The 27,382-nt window shown below is 44.2% G+C and overlaps 1 protein-coding gene across 12 annotated transcripts in view; it reads left to right on the top strand.

Annotated features, from left to right (window-relative positions):
• The window catches only part of BICD1 (BICD cargo adaptor 1), a 305,305-nt gene that overhangs the window by 203,612 nt on the left and 74,311 nt on the right, over nt 1–27,382 (top strand). For all 12 annotated transcript variants that reach the window (XM_082256159.1, XM_082256160.1, XM_082256164.1 and 9 more), the window contains exon 5: nt 21,748–22,830. In XM_082256159.1, coding sequence (XP_082112285.1) covers nt 21,748–22,830 — 1,083 coding nt within the window. The remainder of the gene's footprint in view (nt 1–21,747; nt 22,831–27,382) is intronic.

The following is a 27,382-nucleotide window of genomic DNA, read 5'->3' on the forward strand; positions in this document are numbered from 1 at the left end:
TTCTTATAGCTGCCTGTGTCTATGTTGAAGATTAGGGATGAGCTTAGAGTTTGTTTCAAACCTAAATTCAGATAAAATGTTGCCTTTTCAGACGTTTTGGATAAAATCCAAATTTTTGAGACATTCAGTGGGAATTGCTCTGCCAAACATCCCATAATGCATTGCAGAAAATTGTCATTGGCCAAGGTCACAGTTCATAAACTTTAGGTCACTGTGTTGTAGTTTAGTGTGAGAGACACCTGACAGTATTACAGGGAGGCAGTGTGTTAAACAACATCATTTGTTTCTTGTGGGAACATCTCTCAAATAAAAGGTCAATGTTTGCACATGCCTACTTTCACTATCTTCTAATACAATGGGGAAGATACTTTTGTTGTATATTGGTCAATGTAAACAATGGCCCAAGCAGTGTACACATTTTTAGCTATTGCTATTGAATTTCTGTTAAACACTAGACCCAAGCCATGTCAATAAGACTAAACAATAGCTTTACCTTTTGGCACAGTCGACCCATGACATCTGTGATATTATAGTGCCATCTAGGACTTCACGTTAGGAAATGTTTTCCCTCAAAGAAACTAAAGATGATGAAGTGGAAAGGGATATAGTGTCTTGAAAAAGTATTCACACCCCTTGAAATTTTCCACATTTTGTCTTGTTACAACCAAATCATAAATGTATTTTATTGGGATTTTATGTGATAGACAAACACAAAGTAGCACATAATTGTGAAGTGGGAGGAAAATGATAAATGTTTTTTTTTTATTTTTTTACAAATAAATATCTGAAAAGTGTTGCATGCATTTGTATTGAGCCCCCACGAGTTAATACTTTGTAGAACCACCATTCGCTGCAATTACTGCTGCAAGTCTTTTTGGGTATGTTTCTACCAGCTTTGCACATCTAGAGATTGACACTTTTGCCCATTCTTTACAAAATAGCTTACGCTCTGTCAGATTGGATGGAGAGCATCTGTGAACAGCAATTTATAAGCCACAGATTCTCAACTGGATTTAGGTCTGGACTTTGACTGGGCCATTCTAACACATGAATATGGTTTGATCTAAACTATTCCATTGTAGCCCTGGCTGTATGTTTAGGGTCGTTGTCCTGCTGGAAGGTGAACCTTACAACAGCATACAGGGATAGACAATGTACTATTGACATAAACAATTATACACACACTCATCATAGGAGGTTGAACTGGATGGACTGGTGTCTTTTTTTTAACCTCTCTAACTATGTAACTATGTAACCTCTGCCCCAGTCTCAAGTCTTTTTCAAGCTCTAACAGGTTTTCTTCTACGATTGCCCTCTATTTGGCTCCATCCATTTTTCCATCAACTCTGACCAGTTTCCCTGTCCCTGCTGAAGAAAAGCATCCCACAACATGATGCTGCCACCACTATCTTTCACGGTGAGGATGGTGTGTTCAGGGTGATGCGCAGTTTTCGTTTTCCACCACACATAGTGTTTTGTTTTTAGGCCAGAAAGTTCAATTTTGGTCTCATCTGACCAGAGCACCTTCTTCCACATGTTTGCTGAGTCCCCCACATGGCTTCTCGCAAACTGCAAACAGGACTTCCTATGGCTTGCTTTCAACAATGGCTACATTTGTGGAGTGCACCACTAATAGTTGTCCTGTGGACAGACTCTCCAACCAGAGCTGTGAATCTCTGCAGCTCCTCCAGAGTTACTATGGACCTCATGGCTGCTTCTCTGATTAATCTCTCTTTGCCCAGCCCAGGGCCATCTTTACCATAGGGCAAAAAGGGGCAATTGCCCAGGGCCCTGTCATTGTTGGGGGCCCAAAAAGCTGCTGCCCCTGGAGCCTTGAATAGTTCTGTAGCGGTCAATTAAGCTGTCCCGTCCTCCCCCGTTTGCTGTTGCACAAGAAAGGCACTGAGAGAGGAGAAGGACAGTTGCGGGCTCTATGTGTAAGAGCTGGCTCAGCTGACAGGGAGTGAGGCAGAGCGTCTCTCCATGCTTCCCCCTCCTCCCCCCTCCTCTTCTCAGAGTTCAATAGCACAGAACGTGAAGTGTTGTGGCTGCTCTGATAGGCGGAGACTGCACTGTGTGTGTGATGGGAAAAGAGCACGAGCACACACAGAACAGAACTGTGCAGGCAGCATCTCTGCACTGACTGTGAGGAGAACTGTAAGTGGAATGGGGTGAATTTGTGAAAAGAGGTGAGAACTGTAAAGGGGTGGGGGGGGGTGCAGAGGTGGCTGTAGATATGGGGGGAAGGGATACAGAGGTGGCTGTAGACATGGGGGGAAGGGATACAGAGGTGGCTGTGGACATTTGGGGTACTTAAATCTTTTCCTGCTGTGAATATTTCCCCAGATCTAGCTGCCTGCATGACATGGGACATCCTTCAGAACAGACAGGTTAGCTAACTAAAGTGAGAGAGAGTTTTATAATGGTTAAACTTCAGCTTTAAAACCATGTTGCCTCATATTAAAGGTTTAAAACTGCCATTTATTTCCCTGTAATCATTTATTCTCCTGAATATTTCCACGCAGAACTGTCTTGAGAAAGCCACACAATTTAGGAACCCATAAAAACATGATTTGGCTTTGTAGCATTCTATGTAAACTGGATAAACGTTCATGTGTATTTATTCAAAATAGAAAAAAAAAAAAAGTGCAGATCTGTTTGATTTCCAATTCAACCCTGTGACACACTAAACTAGTTCAATGGTTTTCATTTTCAGTGGCTGTGGACATGGGGGGTACAGAGGTGGCTGTGGACAGGGGGGATGTAAAGGTGAGTTTGGACAGGGGGGGTACAGAGGTGACGGCGGGGGTACAGAGGTGGCTGTGAACAGGGGGGTACAGAAGTGGCTGTGAACAGGGGGGTACGGAGGTGGCTGTGAACAGGGGGGGGGTACAGAGGTGGCTGTGGACAGGGAGGGTACAGAGGCGGCTGTGGACGGTGGGGGGGGGGGTGTAGAGGCAGCTTTGGACGGGGGGGGGGGGGTACAGAGGTGGCTGTGGACAGGGAGGTTACAGAGGCGGCTGTGGACGGGGGGGGTGTAGAGGCAGCTTTGGACGGGGGGGTACAGAGGTGGCTGTGGACAGGGGAGGGATACAGAGGTGGACAGGGGAGGGATACGGAGGTGGCTGTGGACAGGGAGGGTACAGAGGCGGCTGTGGACGGGGGGGTGTAGAGGCAGCTTTGGACGGGGGGGGGTACAGAGGTGGCTGTGGACAGGGAGGGTACAGAGGCGGCTGTGGACGGGGGGGTGTAGAGGCAGCTTTGGGCTGGGGGGGGGTACAGAGGTGGCTGTGGACAGGGGAGGGATACAGAGGTGGACAGGGGAGGGATTTAGAGGTGGCTGTGGACAGGGGAGGGATACAGAGGTGGCTGTGGACAGGGGAGGGATACAGAGGTGGACAGGGGAGGGATACAGAGGTGGCTGTGGACAGGGGAGGGATACAGAAGTGGCTGTGGACAGGGGAGGGATACAGCGGTAGACAGGGGAGGGATACAGAGGTGGCTTTGGACAGGGGAGGGATACAGAGGTGGCTGTGGACAGGGAAGGGATACAGAGGTGGACAGGGGAGGGATACAGAGGTGGCTGTGGACAGGTGGGTGAACAGAGGTGGCTGTAGACAGGGGGGTACAGTGGAGGCTGTGGAAAGGGGAGGGGGTGAACAGAGGTGGCTGTGGACAGGGGGATACAGAGGTGGCTGTGGACGGGGGGTGGGGTACAGTGGTGGTGGCTGTGGAAAGGGGGGGTGACAGTGGTAGCTGTGGACAGGAGGTGTGGCTGTGGATGGGGGGGGGTACAGAGGTGGCTGTGGAAGGGAGGGTACAGAGGTGGCTGTAGATGGGGGCGGGGGTACAGAGGTGGCTGTGAACAAGGGGGGTACAGAGGTGGCTGTGAACAAGTGGGGTACAGAGGTGGCTGTGAACAAGGGGGGTACAGAGGTGTCTGTGGACAGGGGAGGGATACAGAGGTGGCTGTGGACAGGTGGGTACAGAGTATGTGGTTGTTTTTTGGGGTAGACAGCAAAATTGCATGGTCAGGGGGGCCCAAGAAAATGCTTGCCCAGGGTCCAAACAATATTAAAGACGGCCCTGGCCCAGCCTATCAGTTTAGATGGACGGCCATGTTTTTCTAGGTTTTCAGTTGATGGATTGATTAGTATTCCGTGAGATGTTCAATGCTTGGTATATTTGTTTATAACCCTGCTTAAATCTTCTTGACACTTTAATCCCCAACCTGTCTGGTGTGTCCCCTGGCCTTCCTGATGCTGTTTGCTTACTAACAAACCTCTGAGGGATTCAGAGAACAGCTGTATTTATACTGAAATTAATTTAACACACAGGTGGACTATATTTTCTAATTAGTTGACTTCTGAAGGCAATTGGTCCCACTAGATTTAATTTAGGGTATCAGAGTAAAGGGGGGTTAAATACAAATGCACACCACACATTTAAGATATTTATTTGTAAAAAAAAAATTGAAAACCATTTATCGTTTTCCTTCCACTTCACAATTATGTGCCACATTGTGTTGGTCTTTCACATAAAATCCCAATGAAATACATTTATGTTTTTGGTTGTAGCATGACAAAATGTGAAAAATTTCAAGGGGTATGAGTACTTTTTCAAGGCACTGTATGTGACATGCACACCTGATGGAACTCTACCGTGGCCATGCTGCAGCAATTGCACATCCATCAACTGTGGCCATGCTGCAGCAATTGCACATCCATCAACTGTGGCCATGCTGCAGCAATTGCACATCAATCAACTGTGGCCATGCTGCAGCAATTGCACATCAATCAATGGCCACAAATAAGTATATGTGCAAGTATGCAAAAAGGATAGGCTGGGGGGAGCTGGGGTTCTTCTCCAAATGTTATAGGATCATCATATTTGATGCATGCACCATATTCTCACCGTTTGAGGAGGCAACCAGAATGGTGAGCTGTGACAATGTGGACATCATTATCACTATTCCTGTAGTGTTCCTACTCGAGCAGACACAAGCTGTGCTGCTGTTCTTTCTCTCTTCTGTCCAGAAATAAATAACCCATTTTTTTGAGCAGATGTGATATAACACATTTTTTTTTTTTTGAGCAGATGTGATATAACACATTTTTTTGAGCAGATGTGATAAAACATATGTTTATTACTAGAGCAATCAAATGTTAAAATTTTAGTTAAAGTGGAACTAAAGTCTTTGAATCAACATCAACTATTTTTTAATAGTTATGCTGCTAGTATTGGTAAATAGATAGGAAGCTATAATATATTTACTTATTTTAAACTTTTTTTAATATCTTCAGTTGCTCTAGGCCACAGATCAGGAAGCAACTGAAGAAATGAAATGAAAAAAATAAATAAATACACACCAGGACTATTCAATTTTTTGGGGAGGGGGGTCTTTCTCAACTAAGTACACCTTCCTGCCTGCATTCCTGAGCTAAGGGAAGATTGATTCCAGGACCTAAGTGCCACATGAATCATCTACCCCAAGATGGCTGCTGCTAAAAGTGCTGGAAGGTATTGTTCAAAGTGATTTCTCAACAAAAAAGAAAGACATGGATCGATGGTTGAGTTTTAATATTAAAGTTTAATAAATAGTTTTCAGTTTATACTATTTAGATACATTTAGGTTCCACTTTAAGATTTCAGGTCTATTTGATGATTTCTTCTGTAGTCACTGAGGCAGGAAATTAGGGGAAATCTGCCCAGTGAGGACAAAGCAATAAAATCCTAAAATAGGTTTTATCCTGTCCCACTATATTCAAAACTAAATAAAACATTTGTCTGGAGTTTTTTTTTTTTTTTTTTTTTTTTTTTTTTTTTTTTTTTAAACACCAGTCTAATTGTGTGTAGGTGTAGTTGGGATCATATACTTCATAAAGCCTGTCTCTGCTGAAATGTGTCTCATCAATCAAAATGATTCTTCCATTTCTCTTTTTGCTGAAGAATGCAGAAAAATAAAGGGATTACTATTTGTTCAGTGTGGTCAGTATTTCACCGTTGACATTATTGATTCCAGCATGTGGATAATGGACTTGCACTGCTATAAATATAGACTCCCCACTCCCAAGGGCAAAAGTTTAATTCCACAGAATTAGCAAGAGTGCCGGGACATATAATGGCCTCATGTAACCTATTTAAAATATAAGATGAACAATTCAACCATTGTTAAAACTGGGCCCTTCTGTAACTTTACAAGTTTGCATGAATACATTCTTGACATATCAGCACAATATACAGCAAAGGCATTCATTATGCAACAAAGTTGCACCCTTTATTTTTAAAACACCTAGAGCTCCAGTCCAGTGACTTTGTCTAGGTAGGATATGATGATGCAATAATTTTGTTGTAGATGGGAGGAAAGATACTCCTCTCCCCCCAGTTATCAGTAACTTTGTAGCAGGTTACAAGGAGAGTCTGCAGTAATGCCCAAAAGTGCATATTTTAAGTGGTATTAAACCAAAAACCAAAAATATAATATATTACAGCTTACCAATCATTTGATGTGATGGCTGCATCAGTCTTCTTTTTTTTTGGCTTTATCCCCTCTGTTTTTACCTGGTGATCTGGCCAGTACAACAACTCATATTTTAGTGAGACACAACTCTGGAAAAATGAGCAAAAGAGGCACAGCTGACAGCAACATTGTCAGTCTGGGGGGAGGGTAGTGTAAAATGTACTAACAGATTTAAAATCACTAACACATTGAAGTAAAACTGATCATTTAGAATCAGTTACAGCAAATAGTTTTTTTTTTTTTTTTACCCTTTCGGATTAAGTTTTTGCATGAATAAATAAAAGCTGATCATTTTAACCACTTAAGCCCCGGGGGATTTGGCTGCTCAAAGACCAGAGCCTATTTTGCGATTCGGCACTGCATGACTTTAACAGACAATTGCGCGGTTGTGCGGCGCTGTACCCAAATGAAATTGACGTCCTTTTTTTCCCACAAACAGAGCTTTCTTTTGGTGCTATTTGATCACCTGTGCGATTTTTACTTTTTGCGCTATAAACAAAAAAAAAGCGAAAATTTTGAACAAATAATATTAACATTTTAGGCCAATTTTTTTTTTTTTTGCTACATATTTTTGGTAAAAAAAATCGCAATAAACGTATTTTGATTGGTTTGCGCAAAAGTTATTGCATTTACTAACTAAGGGAAAGATTTTTGTCATTTTTATTGGTTTTTTGTTTTTTAACGAGTAATCTGCGATTTTTTTTGCGGGACTGCGACATTGCGGCGGACAGATCAGACCCTTGACTGACATTTTTGACACTTTTGGGGGTACCAGTGACATTACTACAGTAATCAGTGCTATACATATGCATTGTTACTGTAAAAATGACACTGGTAGGGAAGGGGTTAACTTTATTAGAGATGCAGGGGTTAAATGTGTCCCTAGGGGTGTGCTTCTAACTCTAAAGGGGTGTGGCTTTTCATGTAACCACAGAGACATATGATCCTACGTAGCAGGATCGTATGATCTCTGCTGTTACACCAGGGAGAATGACAGGCGGCTTTGTTTACATTAGCCGCCTGCCTTTCTCCCTCTTCACCGGGATATCACGAGTGACCGGCGGACATTGGACCCGCCGGTCACACACGCGGGGATGCAGGGGATTGAGCAGGGGCTGGAGCGCGCCTCCCGCGGCGCGCGCTCGCCCCCTACAGGCTTCTGGGCTAGCGACGTAGTACTACGTCACTTTGCCCAGGAGGGGCTGACTGGCGCAGTAAATGTACTTGCGGTGGTCGGCAAGTGGTTAGTCATCCCTGCCATTGTTAAGTGATTTGACTCTAGTCCATGTAAACTGTTACATTCTGCTGGAGAGTTTGTGCTGTGAAAACAACAGACTTACTGGCTGGATTAACAGATGAAAATAGAAGAATTGATTGGTTGACAGTGTTTACAGATATTAGCAGTTTGTCAGCTTGACTGATTTGGGATAGATTGCCAAGTATGGTATGTCACACTTTAGATAGCAAAAAAAACCCTCGCCATAAACATTCTTGGCTCCCTTGTTATAGCTATCCAAACGTCTCAGGGAGGTCATGACAGGTTTGAACCATAATGTCTTAAGCAGCAGTTATAGTATAGTCATGTATCTTTATTTGATATCTAAGGATGGCCATACATTATACAATTTTCTTGTACAATTTTCCTTTAAACTTACCAAAACCATATTATATGAGGTCAAACCTAAACACTTTCAATTTGTATGCAGTCAGGTAGGCCCTTGCAGTGGTGTATTTAGGTTTTGTGCTGCCCTAGGCCTGACCAAACTTGGGCACCCCCTAATTTAAATATGACCCACCCCTTCCTTTAAAGGCCACACCCTTTCCTGTTTATGACCTGCCCTTTCATCTGTAAATCACAGACCACAACCACAGTCTATCAGTTCCCATAAGTTCAGCCTTATCAGTGCCCAGCAGTGCAGCTTCACCGGTCCCCTATCATGTAGTCATAGAATGTTTTTACTTATTTGTATAATGACTAGGAAGTCCAGAGTCATTATACAAATAAATGAAATAATCAGTGGCAGCAAACACAAGTCCAAATATCCAAAAGAAAGGAGTAATCTTACTAATCCCGTGACATATTGCAATAGTACATATGGAGGTGAGCAGGTCCTAAATATTATTGCCATCATATACAATTAAGTCTTAATTGTATATGATGGAATTCAGTATTCTCTCTCAAGGACAAGGATGTGTAAAGAAATTAAATTATATTGGCATGATGCCCGCCATACCTGGGGGTGGTGGAGGGTACATGATGCCTGCCATACCTGGGGGCCGTGCAGGGTAGGCGGAGCATTAGGCTGCAGTGCCACACTTATTAGCATTGGCGGTCGTTAGGCCGGTTGTATTAAGTGTGGTCGGCGGCCTGCGGTCTATCTGAATGTCCTCACTGGACGGTATTATCATACCGGCAGGCAGCAGTGTGACCGCTTTATGGGGCGGCCAGACTGATTGCATCCTGGACCATGCCCCCCCCGCCCAATTTGCCCCGTAAGACTGGCACTATACTAAAAGTGTAGCGCAAGCTGGCGGGGACCCTTTTGGTGAAGGAGCTGGGAGAAGGCTGATTTTTTTTTTTTTTTATGCCATGTGCAGCTTTTTTGCTGCCCCCCTGCAAAGTGCCAAGGCCAAGATACAGCACTGGTCGCACATCATATACCAAATGGTCACATGCGGCCCTCGGGCCACAGGTTGGGCACCAGGGCTCTAGGCATTGAACAACATGAATCCAGTATTGCCAACCTACCAGATTAAAATTGACTGGCACAACACCCGAAATTTACTGGCACAGCCATGTTTTTACTGGCATTTTCAAAAGTTACAAAATTACCGTTTGAAGTGCAAATTTCAGTTTTTAGGCTATAAACAAGTACAATATGCAATTAGCAATGTGATTTAAGGTGGATAATATGGCAAAAAAACATATTTCTTATTTTATTTTTGATATGGTAAGTAAGTAGCTTAGGGACAGGAGGGCAAGACATTAGAATGGGAAGGCGCGCGCTCACACATGTAATTGACTACAGCAGTGTGCAGCAGCACAGATGATGATGGCACGTCCCTTCCCGAGTCACAGTGACAGTCTCTCTCTGCACCCGGTGATCCACTCCAGTCCAAACAGCTCCCGGCTTGTCTTGCACCCATCCCGCAGATCCAGCCACTCAGCTCGGCTCCCTTGCACCATGACATCACAAGACATGCTCAGGTACTGCCTCTGCCAGACCTTCCCCCCTGCTGGTGCTGCCTGAACACACTGTAACAGGCACTTGGATGGTCTTAGCCAGCCTTGGACTGGAACAGCGCATGCCCAGTTCTGTCACAGTCATATTTTTTACTGGCAACCTTTTTCCTTTACTGGCATTTACTGGCAGGAGAAAAGTGCCAATTTTTTACTGGCTGCCAGTAAAAATACTGACGGTTGGCAACACTGCATGAGTCTCATTACAAGATAATAGCAGGATGTCTGCCAGAAGTTTTTCTCAGCTGCCTTGTTCAAGAACATTCTCTCACCAATCTCTTTTTCCCAGACTGTGTTGCAGAACATTTACTTCTCTGATGTGACAAACTTTTCAGGCTGCCACATGTCTTCCTTTTCTAGTAGCTTTCCTATAGCATGGGGTTGCAGTGGCCATTTTGGAATAGTCTGAAATCTACTGCTGGCAAGCTATTTGGAATAAAGAGGCCTCTAGTCTTTGTAGAATGATAAACAATTTTTCTACATTAGGCCCCTTTTACACTAGTGGACCGTTCAGATCCGCCTGTCAGTTGTTCATGCGGATCTGAATGGATGCCCCATGCATCTCTATGGGGCATCGGATGTCAGCGGAGACATGTGCGCTGACATCCGATCTGATCCGGTCCGTCAAATCTGGACGAATGGAAACCCTATTTTCCATCCGTCCAGCGGATCGGATCGGATGAGAACATACAGACGGTCCATTCCCATCCGATTCCCCCATAGAGAACAGCAGGGACATGGCAGCTCTGTCTCCGCAGACACAGTGCGGAGACAGAGCTGTCATCCACCTGCTCAGCGGGGGATCGGCGAATTGATCCCCCGCTGAGAAAACAGGAGTCCACCGATGGAGCGGTAAGGGTGAAAGGGGCCTAAGAGGTAATTATATCTGTATTTTAAGATTACTAGTTCTGCAAAACATGTACACAATAGGTGACATAGCAAATGTACCTAAACAGCCACACATCTAATTGTACTTGAAAACTCTACAAGGTTTCTGGCCTAGACTAAACATTTTTCAATTCTACTCAAAGATCAAAAGGCTGAAAGGTGTCTGAGAGTATTTTTTATCTAGTGTGCCAGCCATTGTGGCTCCTTGTAGGCTTCCCAGAACAGGCAATTTCAGCCTACACAATCCACTTGATGACTTGATTTTGTGTCATCACATTCATAAACATTATGGCTTCACTGGACCTAGCAAAGGGAAGTGAATACTTAATTTAACAACAAACATATTTAAACAGTGTTAAAAAAAAAAAAACATTATAAAGTGTCTTCTGCTAAAAAAATGCCAGATTGCATTCTCTGTCATTTCTCATATAATAAACTCCAGTTCCGCAGACCTATTGCACAGATTAGTAATAGCAAAAGTGGCCACCATGGATATACAGATACAAGTATTCAATATTTTTGCCTGGTCAGATAAGTTAGTTCGCAAATGATTACACCTTCACTGCATCTTCCTACCTCAAGCAAAGTATTGGAGTCTCAGCTCTCACACAATCCTTGTCGGAGACTGCATGTGCCAGAAATTGGGTTCACCTCCCCAAATGACAAAGTATGCTCCTGAGCTATGCCTGCCAGTCAGGCATATCCCTCCAAAATAAGTGTTCTGCTGGGTGCTGTGGATCCACAGAAAGAGTTCTGTTTGCAATTGAGCTGGTAATTGAATGGCCAAACAGAGAGTGTTCAGTCATGCAGCTCCACCACATGTAGCCCATGCTGCACGGAGGAGGGTAGGCGGAGCATTAGGCTCCGACCCCACCCACTGATTGAAGTGCAGCCGATTTGGCCGCTCTATGGGGGCGCCAGTCCCTCCCTCCCTGGCAAGTATGTATGCCCCTTCACTGACTGTGTGTGGGTGTGGGAGGGGTGGGAGGCAGGCAAGGACCAGCTGACATGAGCAGAGAAGGCGTCAGTACTCGGCACACAAGGTGACTGGAGCACTGTAGACAAGCCTTACAGAACGGATCGGGGGTTTTTCTTATGTGTGGGGGTGGCTTTTTTGCCGCCCCCCCCCCCCCCCCCCCCGCAAAGTGACGCCCTAGGCCTAGGCCAAAATACAGCAGTGGGCCCTTGTACTACGTAGTTGAAGATATATCTAAAGGAAATTGAACAAGAAAATTGTATGATGTATGGCCAGCCTATAGCCTAATTCCTTGTTACTGGAAATTTGGGTCATTTGGGATTCTGTCTTTTTTTTAATTAGCTGCAGACAGGATTGCAGCGGCCTGGCAATGAGAATTTCTCTGAAGTCTGTCCTACTCTTTAGGAATTTAATGTGGAAACTGGAGAGAAGGAGAATGTAAGCCAAAGGGCCTGCAGCATGTGGCACAGCCTAAACACTGCAAACAGTGCTGCGTTTAAAGGGCTGCTGTGCAGTATTACTAGCCAAAGTGCACTCAGGGACAGGTAAAGAGCCTACCACTGTCTTATAGTATCAAAAGTAATTTTCACATAAAAATGGAAACTTGTTTGCACTAAAAGTTGCCCTGGTTGGGTTAAATTGAGGGCATATGCGCTGCATGATAGTCACAGTAAGGACTGTAATGATTACCTTCTCATGTGACCACTAGCATGTGCTTGTGTCTTTAAGCAGATTGACCCACAATATTTTATCTGTGTACGTACATGAAATACAACATTAATGTTAAATTATAGTATAGTAATAGATCCTGGCATAGGTGCCTAAATGGAACCTCAGCAGCAATTGTCTTTCAGAGGTCTAAAAACATTATGACTCAGCAAAATAGTGGTTTCTGTTATTTATGATATTCCTGTAGCAGCAGAACCTGAGATCAGTATTATTGTAGTATCTTCACATCTTCCGGGAAAGAGGCTATCATATGTCACTGTATTGCTTTTATGTCAGTAACATTAACGATAAGCTCCACAGGGCTGACACTGAATACAGAAGAGCACAAAAATTGTTAAACCAATACTTTAGTCTCGGATAGATGGTAACTTGATGAAAACTGACCATCATCCTAAGGCTCTATTGGACTTCAGGGGCAAACTCTCTAAACCTGAGTTCCCAACTCCTCCCACCTACTGTTTTCAGGGAATCTTGCAGTTTTGATCATTCATTTTGTACCATAGAAAACGCTTCACGAAGTCAGGGAGAGCCATTGGCTGCAGCGGCTGATCAAATGCTGTTTTTCTGGCAGGACTGTTAAACAGAACCTGTTCTAACAATAGTCTTGTATTGAACAGAGGAGGCTACACACACACAGATCAAAATTTTTCCAGTTACTGCTGTACTGGCTAAATTTCAATCTGTGTCTACCCTCTTTACCGTTGGGCAGGGCTGCATTCTAGAGATCAGGAGTGCATTAATCTATGACTAAATTTCAGAGGTGGTCCCATCCTCTATTTTGCTTAAAAATAAAAACAACCCCTGTGATTGGTAATTTTGGAAAATTGGGTGCGATCAAATTACCAAGGCCTGTCTTGTGTCTGGCTGCTAGGGGGTGTTGCTGGGAGGGGTTTTTATATTCGTGGGTGGGATTTTTTAGCAAGTGGTGCTGTCTTTTTTGTCTTGAAATTGCATACAGAAATGTTGGCAAGCATGTTAAAGGGCATAAACATAGCAAGAGTCCCATCAAAGTCTAAGAATGTTTTTTATTTAAGTTGTCCTGATATATATATATATATATATTTTTTTTTTACATTTTTCTTCTTAAACACAATTATTGAAGGTGGCTGAGTTGCAAAAGGCTTGACGTTTACCCTAATGAATATTTTAATTCTACTGCAGTCTGTGTGTGTGTATAATTATGTTGTATTATACATTATTTCCACATTAATATTTTATCAATGTGCTATGCACCATAGAGAATTTCACAGTTTGTCTGGAACGCTTAGCCACTATATCTTCCCTGATAAAGTGTTTATTTGAAGGTGTACAGCATGTCAAGCCACCATCTGGGTAGCAGTTATAGTGCAATCAGTAGCTTGGTAAGAATAACTAGTTGTGGTATTGTAGAAAAAGGAACCAAAAACACTTCACAAAACTACTGTAAAGATATATACTTAGATGCTTAGTGTGGTTTGGTTGGTGAAAGCTGATTTAAGATGGCCACCCTTTACTCCACTGAAAAACTGATTTTGGGAACATGTTACTTAATTGTGACAGTGCAGACATGCATGCAAGACCTAATCAGTCTCATGCTTTGGTCTAGCATTCGCTAGGAAGAAAGAGGGAGAGGAAGGTAGAGAAATATTAGCCCTAATAGTATCAGTAAATAGGATGGATTTTCCCATCTCTCTGATCAATTCTTCCTTAGTTGGCTAAAGTCATACCCCCATAGCTGACAAGATCATTGTCGAGTCTGGCCACATCAGGGAACTGTCATCTCATGTCTAGCTTGCTTTAAGGGAAACCTGTGAGGTTAAAAAACAGAACTCCAGAAATAAGATATTATAGTACATTGTTTTGAAGTGCAGGCTCCAGCATACCTGTGTTCTCCGTGCTAGTGTCAGAATACAGCTAGTTGTTTTCTTATTGGCAGTGAAATTGACAGTGAAATTTGAGGGTTTCCCCATGTATGTTCATAAGGGGTTGTACCCTTGTATCAGACTTGTAGGTACATACAGGGCTGGGACAAGGGGTGGGCAGGAGGCACGGCTGCCCTGAGCTCAATGGTTTATTGCAGAGATGGGAGTGCCCTCACCCTAACCCTAAGGGAAGGGGGGGGCACAGTTTGGCATCTTTGCCCTGGGTGTTGGATGACCTTGTCCCGGCACTGGGTACATAGTAAGTAGAAGTCATAGGTGAGACTAACTGCGCTCTTCCTGCTAATGGACAGCCCAACTCAGCTGTCAAATATGAGGCCAGATGTTGCAGTAAATTAAAGACTGGGATTTTGTAGGGATTTAAAAATGTCACAGCTGTCTGATCCCTACTAAGGCAATATGGAGAACTGAGTGCATTCTTCAATTCATTGTCCACACTCTAATCACTACCCACATTACTGCCCACATCACAAGGAACTCCAAGCAGGCAAAGCCACATCGAATCTTACAAACTGCATTTCCATTGGAGGTGTCTACTTCATATTACATTTGGTGTGCACATACAGTATGTTATCTATATTTGGATTTGAGAGATGTTGTACTGATCTTTGCATATTACATTGTACAGTACATATAAGTAACAAGACCTGGGTCTGTTACTTCCTCCATCTGTCGGTGCCAAGGTGTCATTGCACCCCATGTTGATGCTATGGGGGGGATTTACTAAAACTGGAGCATGCAAACTCTGGTGCAGCTTTTCATAGAAACCAATTAGTGTCTGCCACCCCTGTCCGCCAATTCTTCACTGGTTCCCGATCACCCAGCGAATAAATTCAAAATAATAACCACACCATACAAAGCCATTCACAAATCTGCCACGAGCTACATCACCAATCTCGTCTCCAAATATCACCCAAACCGTCCTATTTGCCTCTCTCAAGACCTCCTACTCTCAAGCTCCCCTGTCTTCTCCTCCCATGATCGTCTCTAGGATTTCTCCAGACCCCATGTTGACGCTATAGGGGGATTTATTAAAACTGGAGCATGCAAAATCTGGTGCAGCTTTTCATAGAAACCAATTAGTGTCTGCCACCCCTCTCTGCCAATCCCTTCACTGGCTCCCGATCACCCAGCGAATAAATTCAAAATATTAACCACAACATACAAAGCCATTCACAAAGTTGCCCCAAGCTACATCACCAGTCTTGTCTCCAAATATCACCCAAACCATCCTCTCCGCTCCTCTCAAGACCTCCTACTCTCAAGCCCCCTCTGTCTCCCCCTCCCATGCTCGTCTACAGGATTTCCCCAGAGCCTCTCCCATCCTCTGGAATGTTCTACCTCAACCTGTCCAGCTATCTCCTACTCTAGCTGCCTTCAGGCGATCCCTGAAAACTCATCTCTTCAGGGAAGCCTATCACTTCTCCCACTAACCTCTTCCATTAGCTCATTCCCCACAGTTACAACCTTTTTTACCACCTGCCCCCCCCTTTTGGATTGTAAGCTCTTCTGAGCAGAGCCTTCTTAATCATCTTGTATTTTATTGTATTGTGACTGTATTGTCTCCCATTTATATTGTAAAGCGCTGCATAAACTGTTGGCGCTATATAATATAAATCCTTTATAATAATAATATAATATTAATAATAATTAGCTTTTAGTTTTTTTTTTTTTTGTCAAAGCTTAAAGGAGTTGTAAAGTCAGAAGTTTTTTTTTAATCTTAATGCATTCTATGTATTAAGATAAAAAACCTTCTGTGTGCACTAGCCTCCCCCCCAACATTTACCTGAGGTCCCTCTTTGTCCAGCGATGTCCACGAGTGTCTCAGCCGTCCGAGAGAGATTCTCCCTCCTGATTGGCTGAGACACAGAAGTTGCGCAATTGCCTGCCGATACTGTCAATAGCCAATCAGCAGAGAAAGGGGCAGGGCCAGGGCGGGGCTCCATGTCTGAATGGACACAGGGAGCTGTGACTCGGCTCAGATGCCCCCATTGCAAGCTGCTTGCTGTGGGGGCACTCAACAGGAGGAAGGAGAAAAGATCATAGAAGAGGGACCCGAGAAAAGGAGAATCAGAGCTGCTCTGTGCAAATCCACTGCAACAGAGCAGGTAAGTATAACATGTTTGTTATTTTTATAGGAAAAAAACTAGACTTTACAATCGCTTTAATTAATCAAGCTAAAGTTAGAAGCTAATTGGCTACCATGCACAGCTGCACCAGATCCTGAGTGCTCCAGTTTTAGTAAACCCCCCCCCCCCTTCCCCATAAGCAAGTATTTGGCCCTTTGTACAGCAGAGCAAGGACTAGCCAAAGAGGCAATTGACGCAATTGGCCAGCTTGAACATTATATGCAAACCAAGGATCCCTGTGAGGTGTTTTTTTGCGAACATTTTCTAAAAGATTTTAAGTGTACAGTATATAGCAGTGGGCAGCTGATTATTAGAGAACCTTGACTTTTCCATCCCTGTATCTAATGAATAAATGCTTATTGCGTTTATGACCTCATGTATCTAATTTATAATTTGCTGTAACACAAAATATATAGCCTGTGCGTTCATTCTCTTTAGATTCCTCATTACCTTGTTTACTCTTCCAAAACCTTTTACATTTAGGAAGCGTAACACCTATTATTAGTCATTGTTAGTAACTTCTTCAAAACCCCCAATTAAAAAGACAACAGCAAAAGAACATGGCAAAAATGTTGTGTACTCAGTGGGGTAGTTTGACAAACCTGTGCCAGAAGGCAAGATATAGGCACAATAGTAAACACTACCGCAGTCTTACCTTCATGGCTCATACCTCAGTCTTTCCATGAATTCCCCTGCAGATAACATGCTCATCCCATTACCTCCTATACCTTAATGCCACAATCCTACTAACCCCATCCTTTACACCTAACCCCCTCTGCCCCTTTTACCCCTCTACCTTACACAGTATATCCCCTCTGGAAGAAGCAGTGTAGCCATGCACTTACTTCAACTTCTACTTTCTACAAGTGACAATGTGCTTGTCTTTGGTGAGAAAAGCAATAGATGCACTTTAATGTATCCTTCCCAGCAGCACATACACACATTTTCTTTGCACCTTCATCTCTCTCATTTCTCCCATGGAAAAAAATAGTGCTGTGTAAGCTCTAGTTATATCTCCATTTGATGCTTACATAAGCCTGACTGTCTCCCTGCCCCATGTGACAGCACTTGGCTAATCACCAAGCACTAGTGCTGTCACAGTGGGAAGAAGAGGAGTGAGTCATTTGTTTCTTTTTTTTTTTAATGAACGTTTTATTGAGAAAAATAAAAATGAACAATAACAAGTGATGACATTATATCACAGTCAGCAGTTACAAATACAAATAATGGCACACATCCAAAAGCACCATAGACTATATCTAGGAGCAGAAAGATGCCATCTGTGAGAAGTACTGAGATATAAACAAGGTAAAATTGACCCTGCCAGGTAAAATGTATGGCACGGGATGCAGTATAACAATGCAGTAATGGAGGGCCGACACGGCTCGGGTGTAAACGCCAGCCACATGGGCCCAAACCAGTGTGTAACATACGGGGTATTGGGGATCCACTGGGTAGGGTAGTAGTGAGGAAGGGAAAGAATTCCGACCCCCCTAACTGGGGACATATGGATGGGGGCGGTCAGGAGGCATGGAGGCAGCAGCATTGGAAGGGGCACCCCTGGAACGGACACCCCCAAGGGGAACACACTGTGTCCAGAACCGGAGAAGCACCGTCCACGCACGCACATGGACCGCCCCTCGCTAAGCACGGGTACGGTAGATAGCAGGAGGTAGGGGGGAAGGGAGATCGTGAGGGGAGAGATGGGGGTGGCATGTGCTAGGAGCGTCGTGAGGTAACATGTGAAGGGAGCAGTGGCAGAAAAAGAGGGGATAGGAGGGTAGAGAAAGCAAGGTACGAGTGTAGAGTATGAGGGAAACAGGAAATGGGGAAGGAAGGAAGGGAGGAGTGTGGGCGCACCCTCCCGGAGGACGACCGAGGTGCACGCGGGGTGTGGTATGTACAGAACAGACTAGGTGTTCATCAGGCGATTGTATTCATCTGATGCAGCAAAATCAATCCACGGGGCCCAGATGTCATAAAATTTGGAGGGGGTGTCAAGGGCCTGAAAGGTGAGATCCTCCATACGGGAGATCCTTCCTACCCTCCGCAGCCAGTCAGCCACAGTGGGCGGGGAAGGAGACAGCCAGAGGCATGGGATGCACATGTTGGCGGCAGAGATCAAATGAAAGACCAAGGACTTCCTATACGTCCGTTGGGGAAGAGAGGAATGATGTAAGAGGAACTGCGCCGGGCTGAGGTAGGGAGTAAAGGTGGTGATACGGGATATGAGGGCGTGTATCGTCTTCCAGAAAGGCTGGATCCGGGGGCATTCCCACCAGATATGCAGGAGAGAACCCGTATGAAGTTGACAACGCCAGCAAAGGGAGGGGAGGTCGGCTCAAATTTTATGTAAAAGTTCGGGCGTCCTGTACCAGTGTGCGAAGATTTTAAAACCAGTCTCCTGCGTGAGGACATGTCATTTGTTTCTTTATACCTAGAAATGCTGGGTTTGTTCTTGACACCCTTTGCCTGAGGGGAGCTGAAGGGGTGCAATGGCAAGGTAAGCATTTTCTGCTTGGCGACCAGCCAATTTGTCATGCTCTGCATGGGCAATGCACAGGTTTGCTTTAAGGTAATGTTGATGGGCTGGGTGTTTGAATATGAAAAGTTAAGTTCTATAGAAACCAGGTTGCAAGCACAACTTCTGCAACCGCGTGATCTTTTAACTACTTGCCTACTGTGCACTTAAACCCCCTTCCCATCCAGACCAATTTTTAGCTTTCAGCGCTCTCACACTTTGACTGACAATTGCGCGGTCATGCTACACTGTACCCATATGAAATTTTTTTTTCACACAAATAGAGCTTTCTTTTGGTGGTATGTAATCACCTCTGGGTTTTTTATTTTTTTACAAAAAAAAAGAAAAAAGACAGAAAATTTTGAAAAAAAAAAAAAGTTTTTCTTATTTTCTGCGAGTAAATTTTGAAAATAAATTTTTCTCCTTCACTGAAGGGTGCTGATGAGGCGGCACTGATGGGCACTGATAGGCTGCACTGATGGGCACTGATGAGGTGGCACTTATGGGCACTGAAGAGGTGGAACTTATGGGCACTGATGAGGAGGTACTAATATGCCGCACTGATGAGCACTGATAGGCGGCACTGATAGGCGGCACTGATAGGCGGCACTGATAGGCGGCACTGATGAGCACTGATAGGTGGCACTGATAGGCGGCACTGCTGGGCACTGAGAGGCGGCACTGACGGGGGGCACTGATGGGCACTGATAGGCGGCACTGATGGGCACTGGCGGATGGCACTGATGGACACTGACGGGTGGCACTGATGAGGTGGCACTGCTGGGCACTGAGAGGCGGCACTGACGGGGGGCACTGATGGGCACTGATAGGCGGCACTGATGGGCACTGGCGGATGGCACTGATGGACACTGACGGGTGGCACTGATGAGCACTGATGGGCGGCACTGATGAGCACTGATGGGCAGCACCATCAGTGCCCACACTCAGTGCCCATAGTGCTGCCAGTCAGTGCTCATCAGTGCCTAGACTGACTGACAGCACTATGGGCACTGAATGTGGGCATTGATGGGGGGCACTGATGGCGGGCACTGTGGACACTGATGGTGGCAATTTGTGTATGTGTTTTACCTTTTGTAATCAGGGCACTGGTGATCGGTGCCCTGATTACATTTCTTCTGTGTCCCCGGCGCTGTGAGGCTCCCCCTCCTTCCTCACACTGCAGGCTCCGTGTGAGGAAGGGGCGCTGGCGATAAGAGATGATCTCATATGTTTACATATGAGTTAATCTCTCATTGGATGGTCCGATCACATGGTGAATGGCCGCTGTGATTGGCCATTCACCACGATCTGTGATCGGCTGTGTCCAAGGGACACGGCCGACACAGATTTTCCCCGATGCGCGCTCGCGGGAGCGCGCGGGGAGACTGTTTCTGGGAGGTCGTATAAAGACGGCCTCCCGAAAATTCAAGTCCGCGCTGCAGCCGTATATAGGCTGTAGCGCGGATGGGAAGTGGTTAAACAACGGGTAAATATTTACTGTATGTTAAAGTCTCAATTTGGCTTGGGTCCAGCCATGTGATGTCTTCCTCCCTTAAGCAGTGGACAGTTCCTGAATGCTGCAGAAAATTTGGTGCCATTCTTTGCAGCATTCTCCTGTGAGCCCAAGGCAGCTTGATAACGAACAGGTCCTTGATGCCCTGGGCTCTCAGGAAGTTGGTTAAATGAGAAATAGGGGCCCATCTTTGGTGTCAATGGGAAGAAAAGTGCCCTATCATTGGTGTCAGTGGAAGGAAAAGTGCCCCATCGTTCGTGTCAGTGGGAGATATAGTTGCACATCATTGGTTTCAGTGGGAGTCATAGGGCCCCATGGATGGTGTCAGTGAGAGAAACAGTGCTCCATCATTGGTGTCAATGGGAGGAATTCTGCCCCATCATTGGTGTCAGTGGGAAGAATAGTGCCACATTGTTGGTGTAAGTTACAGGAATTTTGCCCCATTGTTGGTGTCAGTGAATGGAATAGTGCCCCAAGTGCCAGATAAAGGCAAGCAAAGGGCCACATCTGTTTGGAGACTGCTGCTTTAGGTCATAATGGTGTACAGTTGGGTGAATCGTGTAATCCCACACCTCTTCTAATTACTAAAGGTACCTAGGCCTCTGAGTCCTAGTAAATTTTCATTATCCCAAATGGGTTAATAGTAAACCCAAAATAATGTAACAAGGAACTGACTGTCTTCCAAAATTTCAACAGTAAATGTAACATAGGACACTGTGAGTGGTTTTAAGGGAACCTGCTTCCAGAGCTTCAATTAAAGTAGAGTGTGGGGTACCAATCAGCAATTTGGATCTGCTAGTGTTGATACCATGTACTGAGGCACAGTTTAAGTGCTGCAATTGTGCTGCTAGATAGCATGGGATGGGGTAGAGCCAATCCATTCATGTCTCTTGGTAATTGCAGCATATAGAGTCGTATTCGAGCCTGACCCTTTTTCCAAACTGTGTCCTTAAACAGTGTGTTTAATTTCCTAAACCAGGGTCTGGTGATCCAAAGTGGATAACTGTGAAGTATGTAAAGTAGCTGGGGCATCCAGATCATCTTTTTATGTTACAATGGCCCACAACTGACTATGGGAGGCGACACCACATGTTACACCTGTCCTAGAAGCCCACCAGTAAAAGGGTCAGGTTGTGGGAGAGGTATAACTTAGGATCTGCTGTCACATGAACACCTAAATATTTGAAGCTCTCTACTACTCTTTTCTTTATGCTATTTTCTCATGAACAGTAATCCTTGAAAGAGTTATAGAAATATCATGCATATTTTTTGTGTGTTTCTTAATCTAACTGATGCTCTGTTCCTTTACAGGTTGAGAGGGAAAAGTCGATTCTGTTAACTAATCTACAAGAGTCTCAGACTCAACTGGAACATACTAAGGGAGCCTTAACCGAGCAGCATGAACGGGTCCATAGGCTTACAGAGCATGTGAATGCCATGAGGAGGCTCCACAGCGGCAAAGAGCTGGACTCTGATAAAGCTAAAGTATCTGGAGAGGAGACTCATGACTATGAGGTTGACATCAATGGCCTAGAGATTTTGGAATGCAAATATAAAGTTGCTGTTACGGAGGTGATCGATCTCAAAGCAGAAATTAAAGCCTTAAAGGAAAAATACAATAAGCATATAGAGAACTACACGGAAGAGAAGACAAAGCTGAATTCGAGGATCCAGATGTACGACGAACAGGTTATGGGTCTAGAGAAGGCCCGTAGAGAGAGTAGTGATAAACTGATTCTGTTGGAGAGGGAACTTCATATAATGACTGCTATAGCAAACGAAACTCATAACACCCTTAATACAGCTCAGGATGAGTTAGTGACTTTTAGTGAAGAGTTAGCCCAACTCTACCATCATGTATGTCTATGTAACAATGAAACACCAAACAGAGTTATGTTGGACTACTACAGGCAAAGCAAGGGTACCCGTAGCGGAAGCTTAAAGGGTCCAGATGACCCCAGAGGACTTCTATCCCCAAGGCTGGCCAGGCGGGGAATAGCTTCACCAGTGGAGGCAAGAAGCCCTTGTGAGTCAGTCCCAAAAGACAGCATAGATTCCAGTAGGGAGCCTACTCCTCAAAAGTCTGCTACTGTTTCCCCCGTCATTACTGCCCCCCCATCCTCTCCTGTATCTGACTCTAGTGATATTCGAAAGGAGCCAATGAACATCTACAACCTCAATGCCATAATCAGGGATCAAATTAAACATTTGCAAAAGGCCGTGGACAAGTCCTTACAGTTGTCACGTCAGCGGGCCGCAGCTAGGGAATTGGCGCCGATGATCGATAAAGACAAGGAAGCCTTAATGGAGGAGATCCTCAAACTAAAGTCTTTACTTAGCACCAAACGGGAACAAATAGCAACTCTCAGAGCTGTGCTAAAGGCGAACAAACAGGTAACTTTCATAGAACACACTTGGTTTATTAAGTGTCATAATCCATCTGTAAATTTAGCTATTAGTTGGTTGTTAGGTTGCAGCTCACATCTAATTTGTGCATGCCTGACCTCCCTAGTGGTTTTTAAAGTGATACCAGAGCTGCAGTGCTGAATAAGAACCAGCAGAAGGTGAAGGTTCAAGGCTGATCCTTTAACCATTAAAAGAAAAGTTATACTCACCTAGGTGGAAGCAGCATCGATCCTATACTGCATCTGCCCCCCCCCCCCTCCCCACCTCTGCAGTGAGAACTGAGTGATCAGACGCTGCTGATCACTCAATTTTCCCCCTCCTCTCTAAGCAGTGAATCATGACTCTCAGTCAGTGGCTCTCTGCACTCCCCTCTTGCACTTGGCTTTAGCCCGCTGTTACCTGAAAATGGGTCACAGTAGTGCTGAACGAACTCCACCCCTTTGATCCATAGGAGAAGCATGTCCAAAAAAGCTTTGGCCCTACTTCTTCTTTAAAATACTGAATGTCAATGATCAGCCAGGTCCTCCTACCTCTGTTTTAGATAAAGGGACTAACAGAGGGTGGAAAGGCTATGGTGGAAAAAAAAATCACTTTATGGCAGTCATTCTCCTTCCCTCTTCATCATGTGTGTTTTTTGTTTACCTCAATATAACACTGATGAAGCCAGGGATAAAGGTACTAAGTCGCCTCACAGGTCGCCGCAGGTCGCCTCCCATAGGGAAGCTGCGGACCCGTTCTAATAGGAGCGACACAAGTCGCTCCGACTTAGAAAAAGGGACCGGAGCTTCTTTGGGGCGACCAGGAGGCGACCGCCATAGACTTCAATGTTATGAAGTCCGTGGCGGCCGCTCCGAGGTTGCGGCGCGCTGCTCGCACCACGATCTCGGAGGTCGCCCGGGAAGTAGCGTTGCGTGTATGTGAACCGCCGCTTACACTATCCCCCCGTCTATACTTGCCTCCGCTAATGGCTGCAGCCTCCTAGGCTGTCTACAGCTCAGTCAAAAAAAAAAATCAAGGGCGAGTCTGTTGCCTGAGTAACATTCCAAAAACTTGGGAGGTTGCATCTGCAGTAAAAGTACATCCTTTTCATATCTATGGAATGGTTGTGTTTCCTTTGTAGAACAAAGAAAAAGAAGAGAGATCTACATTTTTATTATTATTGTTATACAGGATTTATATAGTGCCAACAGTTTGCACAGTGCTTTACAGTCTTAGGGCAGACAGTACAGTTACAATACAATTCAGTACAGGAGGAATCAGAGGGCCTTGCTCATTAGAGCTTACAATCTAAGAGGGAGGGTCAAGTGATACAAAAGGTAATAACTGTGGGGGGTGAGCTCATGACAGGAAAAAACAAAAGTTGTTAGGCGGGGGCAGGATAGACTTCTCTGAAGAAGAGAAAAGTTTTCAGGGATCGCCTAAAAGTGGATAGAGTTGCAGATAGTTGGATAGAAAGGAGTAGGGAATTCCAAAGGATGGGAGAGGCTCAGGAGAAGTCCTGGAGGTGAGTATGGGATGAGGTGATGAGGGAGCTAGAGAGCAGTAGGTTTTTGGGAGGAATGGAGAGGACAATTTGGTTGGTATTTTGAGACTGGGTTGGTGATGTAGCTGGGGGCCGAGTTGTGGATAGCTAGTCGAGGCAAGAGATAAGCAGGGAGTGAATAAGGAACTTTGTGGTTTCATTGGTTAGGAAGGGATGTGTTTTAGGGTTTGGGTGTTCTGGTTTTTATTTTGGAATTTTATGAAATTTGACAAGAAAGAAAAATCAGGTATTTTATGGTTAGATGGGCCAAAAGAAACGAAAAAATCTCCCACTAATTTGCGCTGAGACATTTACATGGTTTCTACCTTTATATTAAGAAAGCACAAGAAGTGCTTTGCACTGGTGAAGTGGAGGGATTTGGGTTTATTTTTGTCCCACTACTTATAACCCCTCTGGTTATACTAAAACGTTGCTAATCAAGCTGCCCAAGACATTGGGCCTGATAAAGCTGAATGTAGTTTGAATAGTGGCTCTATAATATCAGACTACCTTATATCTGTGATATAATTAGCTGTTCTGGATGTGTAGTTTGGCCCAGTGGCAAAACAAATAACTATCATTTTTTGAATACTGTGTGTGACACTGCAATCCAGGTGCATTTGGGTTCCATTAAAAAGTGAATGGCACCACAGCATACAGTGCATTGCGAAAGTATTCGGCCCCCTTAAACTTTTCGACCTGTTGCCACATTTCAGGCTTCAAACATAAAGATATAAAACTGTAACTTTTTGTGAAGAATCAACAACAAGTGGGACACAATCATGAAGTGGAACAAAATTTATTGGATATTTCAAACTTTGTTAACAAATAAAAAACTGAAAAATTGGGCGTGCAGAATTATTCAGCCCCTTTACTTTCAGTGCAGCAAACTCTCTCCAGAAGTTCAGTGAGGATCTCTGAATGATCCAATGTTGACCTAAATGACTAATGATGATAAATAGAATCCACCTGTGTGTAATCAAGTCTCCTTATAAATGCACCTGCACTGTGATATTCTCAGAGGTCCGTTTAAAGCGCAGAGAGCATCATGAAGAACAAGGAACACACCAGGCAGGTCCGAGATACTGTTATAGAGAAGTTTAAAGCTGGATTTGGATACAAAAAGATTTCCCAAGCTTTAAACATCCCAAGGAGCACTGTGCAAGTGATAATATTGAAATGGAAGGAGTATCAGACCACTGCAAATCTACGAAGACCTGGCCGTCCCTCTAAACTTTCAGCTCATACAAGGAAAAGACTGATCAGAGATGCAGCCAAGAGGCCCATGATCACTCTGGATGAACTGCAGAGATGTACAGCTGAGGTGGGAGACTCTGTCCATAGGACAACAATCAGTCGTATACTGCACAAATCTGGCCTTTATGGAAGAGTGGCAAGAAGAAAGACATTTCTAAAGATATCCATAAAAAGTGTTGTTTAAAGTTTGCCACAAGCCACCTGGGAGACACACCAAACATGTGGAAGAAGGTGCTCTGGTCAGATGAAACCAAAATCGAACTTTTTGGCAACAATGCAAAACGTTATGTTTGGCGTAAAAGCAACACAGCTCATCACCCTGAACACACCATCCCCACTGTCAAATATGGTGGTGGCAGCATCATGGTTTGGGCCTGCTTTTCTTCAGCAGGGACAGGGAAGATGGTTAAAATTGATGGGAAGATGGATGGAGCCAAATACAGGACCATTCTGGAAGAAAACCTGATTGAGTCTGCAAAAGACCTGAGACTGGGACGGAGATTTGTCTTCCAACAAGACAATGATCCAAAACATTAAGCAAAATCTACAATGGAATGGTTCACAAATAAACATATCCAGGTGTTAGAATGGCCAAGTCAAAGTCCAGACCTGAATCCAATCGAGAATCTGTGGAAAGAACTGAAAACTGCTGTTCACAAACGCTCTCCATCCAACCTCACTGAGCTCGAGCTGTTTTGCAAGGAGGAATGGGCAAAAATTCCAGTCTCTCGATGTGCAAAACTGATAGAGACATACCCCAAGCGACTTACAGCTGTAATCGCAGCAAAAGGTGGCGCTACAAAGTATTAACTTAAAGGGGCTGAATAATTTTGCACGCCCAATTTGTCAGTTTTTTATTTGTAAAAAAAGTTTAAAATATCCCATAAATTTCGTTCCACTTCATTATTGTGTCCCACTTGTTGTTGATGCTTCAAAAAAATATACAGTATTATATCTTTATGTTTGAAGCCTGAAATGTGGCAAAAGGTCGAAAAGTTCAAGGGGGCCGAATACTTTCGCAATGCACTGTATTTACACATGTAAAGTGTGTTACCGCATGTTGTGGGTATACGTGCATTACCACAACGCAATGAAGCCAGTAGGCCTTTATTTTTAGGGGTTTGTGATGGAAGTGAAACATGTAGATACCTTCTGTTTTAGAAAGAAATCTGGCAAAAAATAAAAAGCTATTCGTTGACAGAAAATGGTATATTAGGAAGTTAGAACCAAGGCCCCCCATATGACTCCTATTTCAGTAGAGACATCTTAGCTTATTATCGGGACTGTGGACCTCGCGCTTATGGGATGTGTGATAATTGTCCAATTAAGTGTTTGTAAATTAGCTGCCTGCTGCAATAAAAGTGCTAGTGCTTTAAATGAGTGAAGGTCAGTGATTGCAGCGCTGCTATTTTAAATATATAAATAAGTGTTCATAAAACAATTTTAGAAAATGGTGATTAAACCATTCATGTAAACCATCAATAAAGTGCTATTCGGTGCAATTATTGTGCAAAATATCAAAAATAAAAATTAAAATTAAGAATTAAAATATAAAGTGCAGATATTACAATGTAAAACTCCAAAAAATGCAAACTGAGTGTAAACAGTCCATAAAACAGTTCTTTGCGGTAACAGAAGCAGGATACTTGGTCTTGCAACTTCGGGGTCTCCCCCTTAGGGTATCTACTTACCACTATGTGGTGTTTTTAAAGCAGATTATAGTGGAGTGAGCTGTTGTTTCTTGCAAAGCTGTTTGGACTC

Source organism: Pelophylax lessonae, assembly GCF_965119305.1.
Source record: "Pelophylax lessonae genome assembly, chromosome: 4".
Classification (NCBI taxonomy): Eukaryota; Metazoa; Chordata; class Amphibia; order Anura; family Ranidae; genus Pelophylax; species Pelophylax lessonae.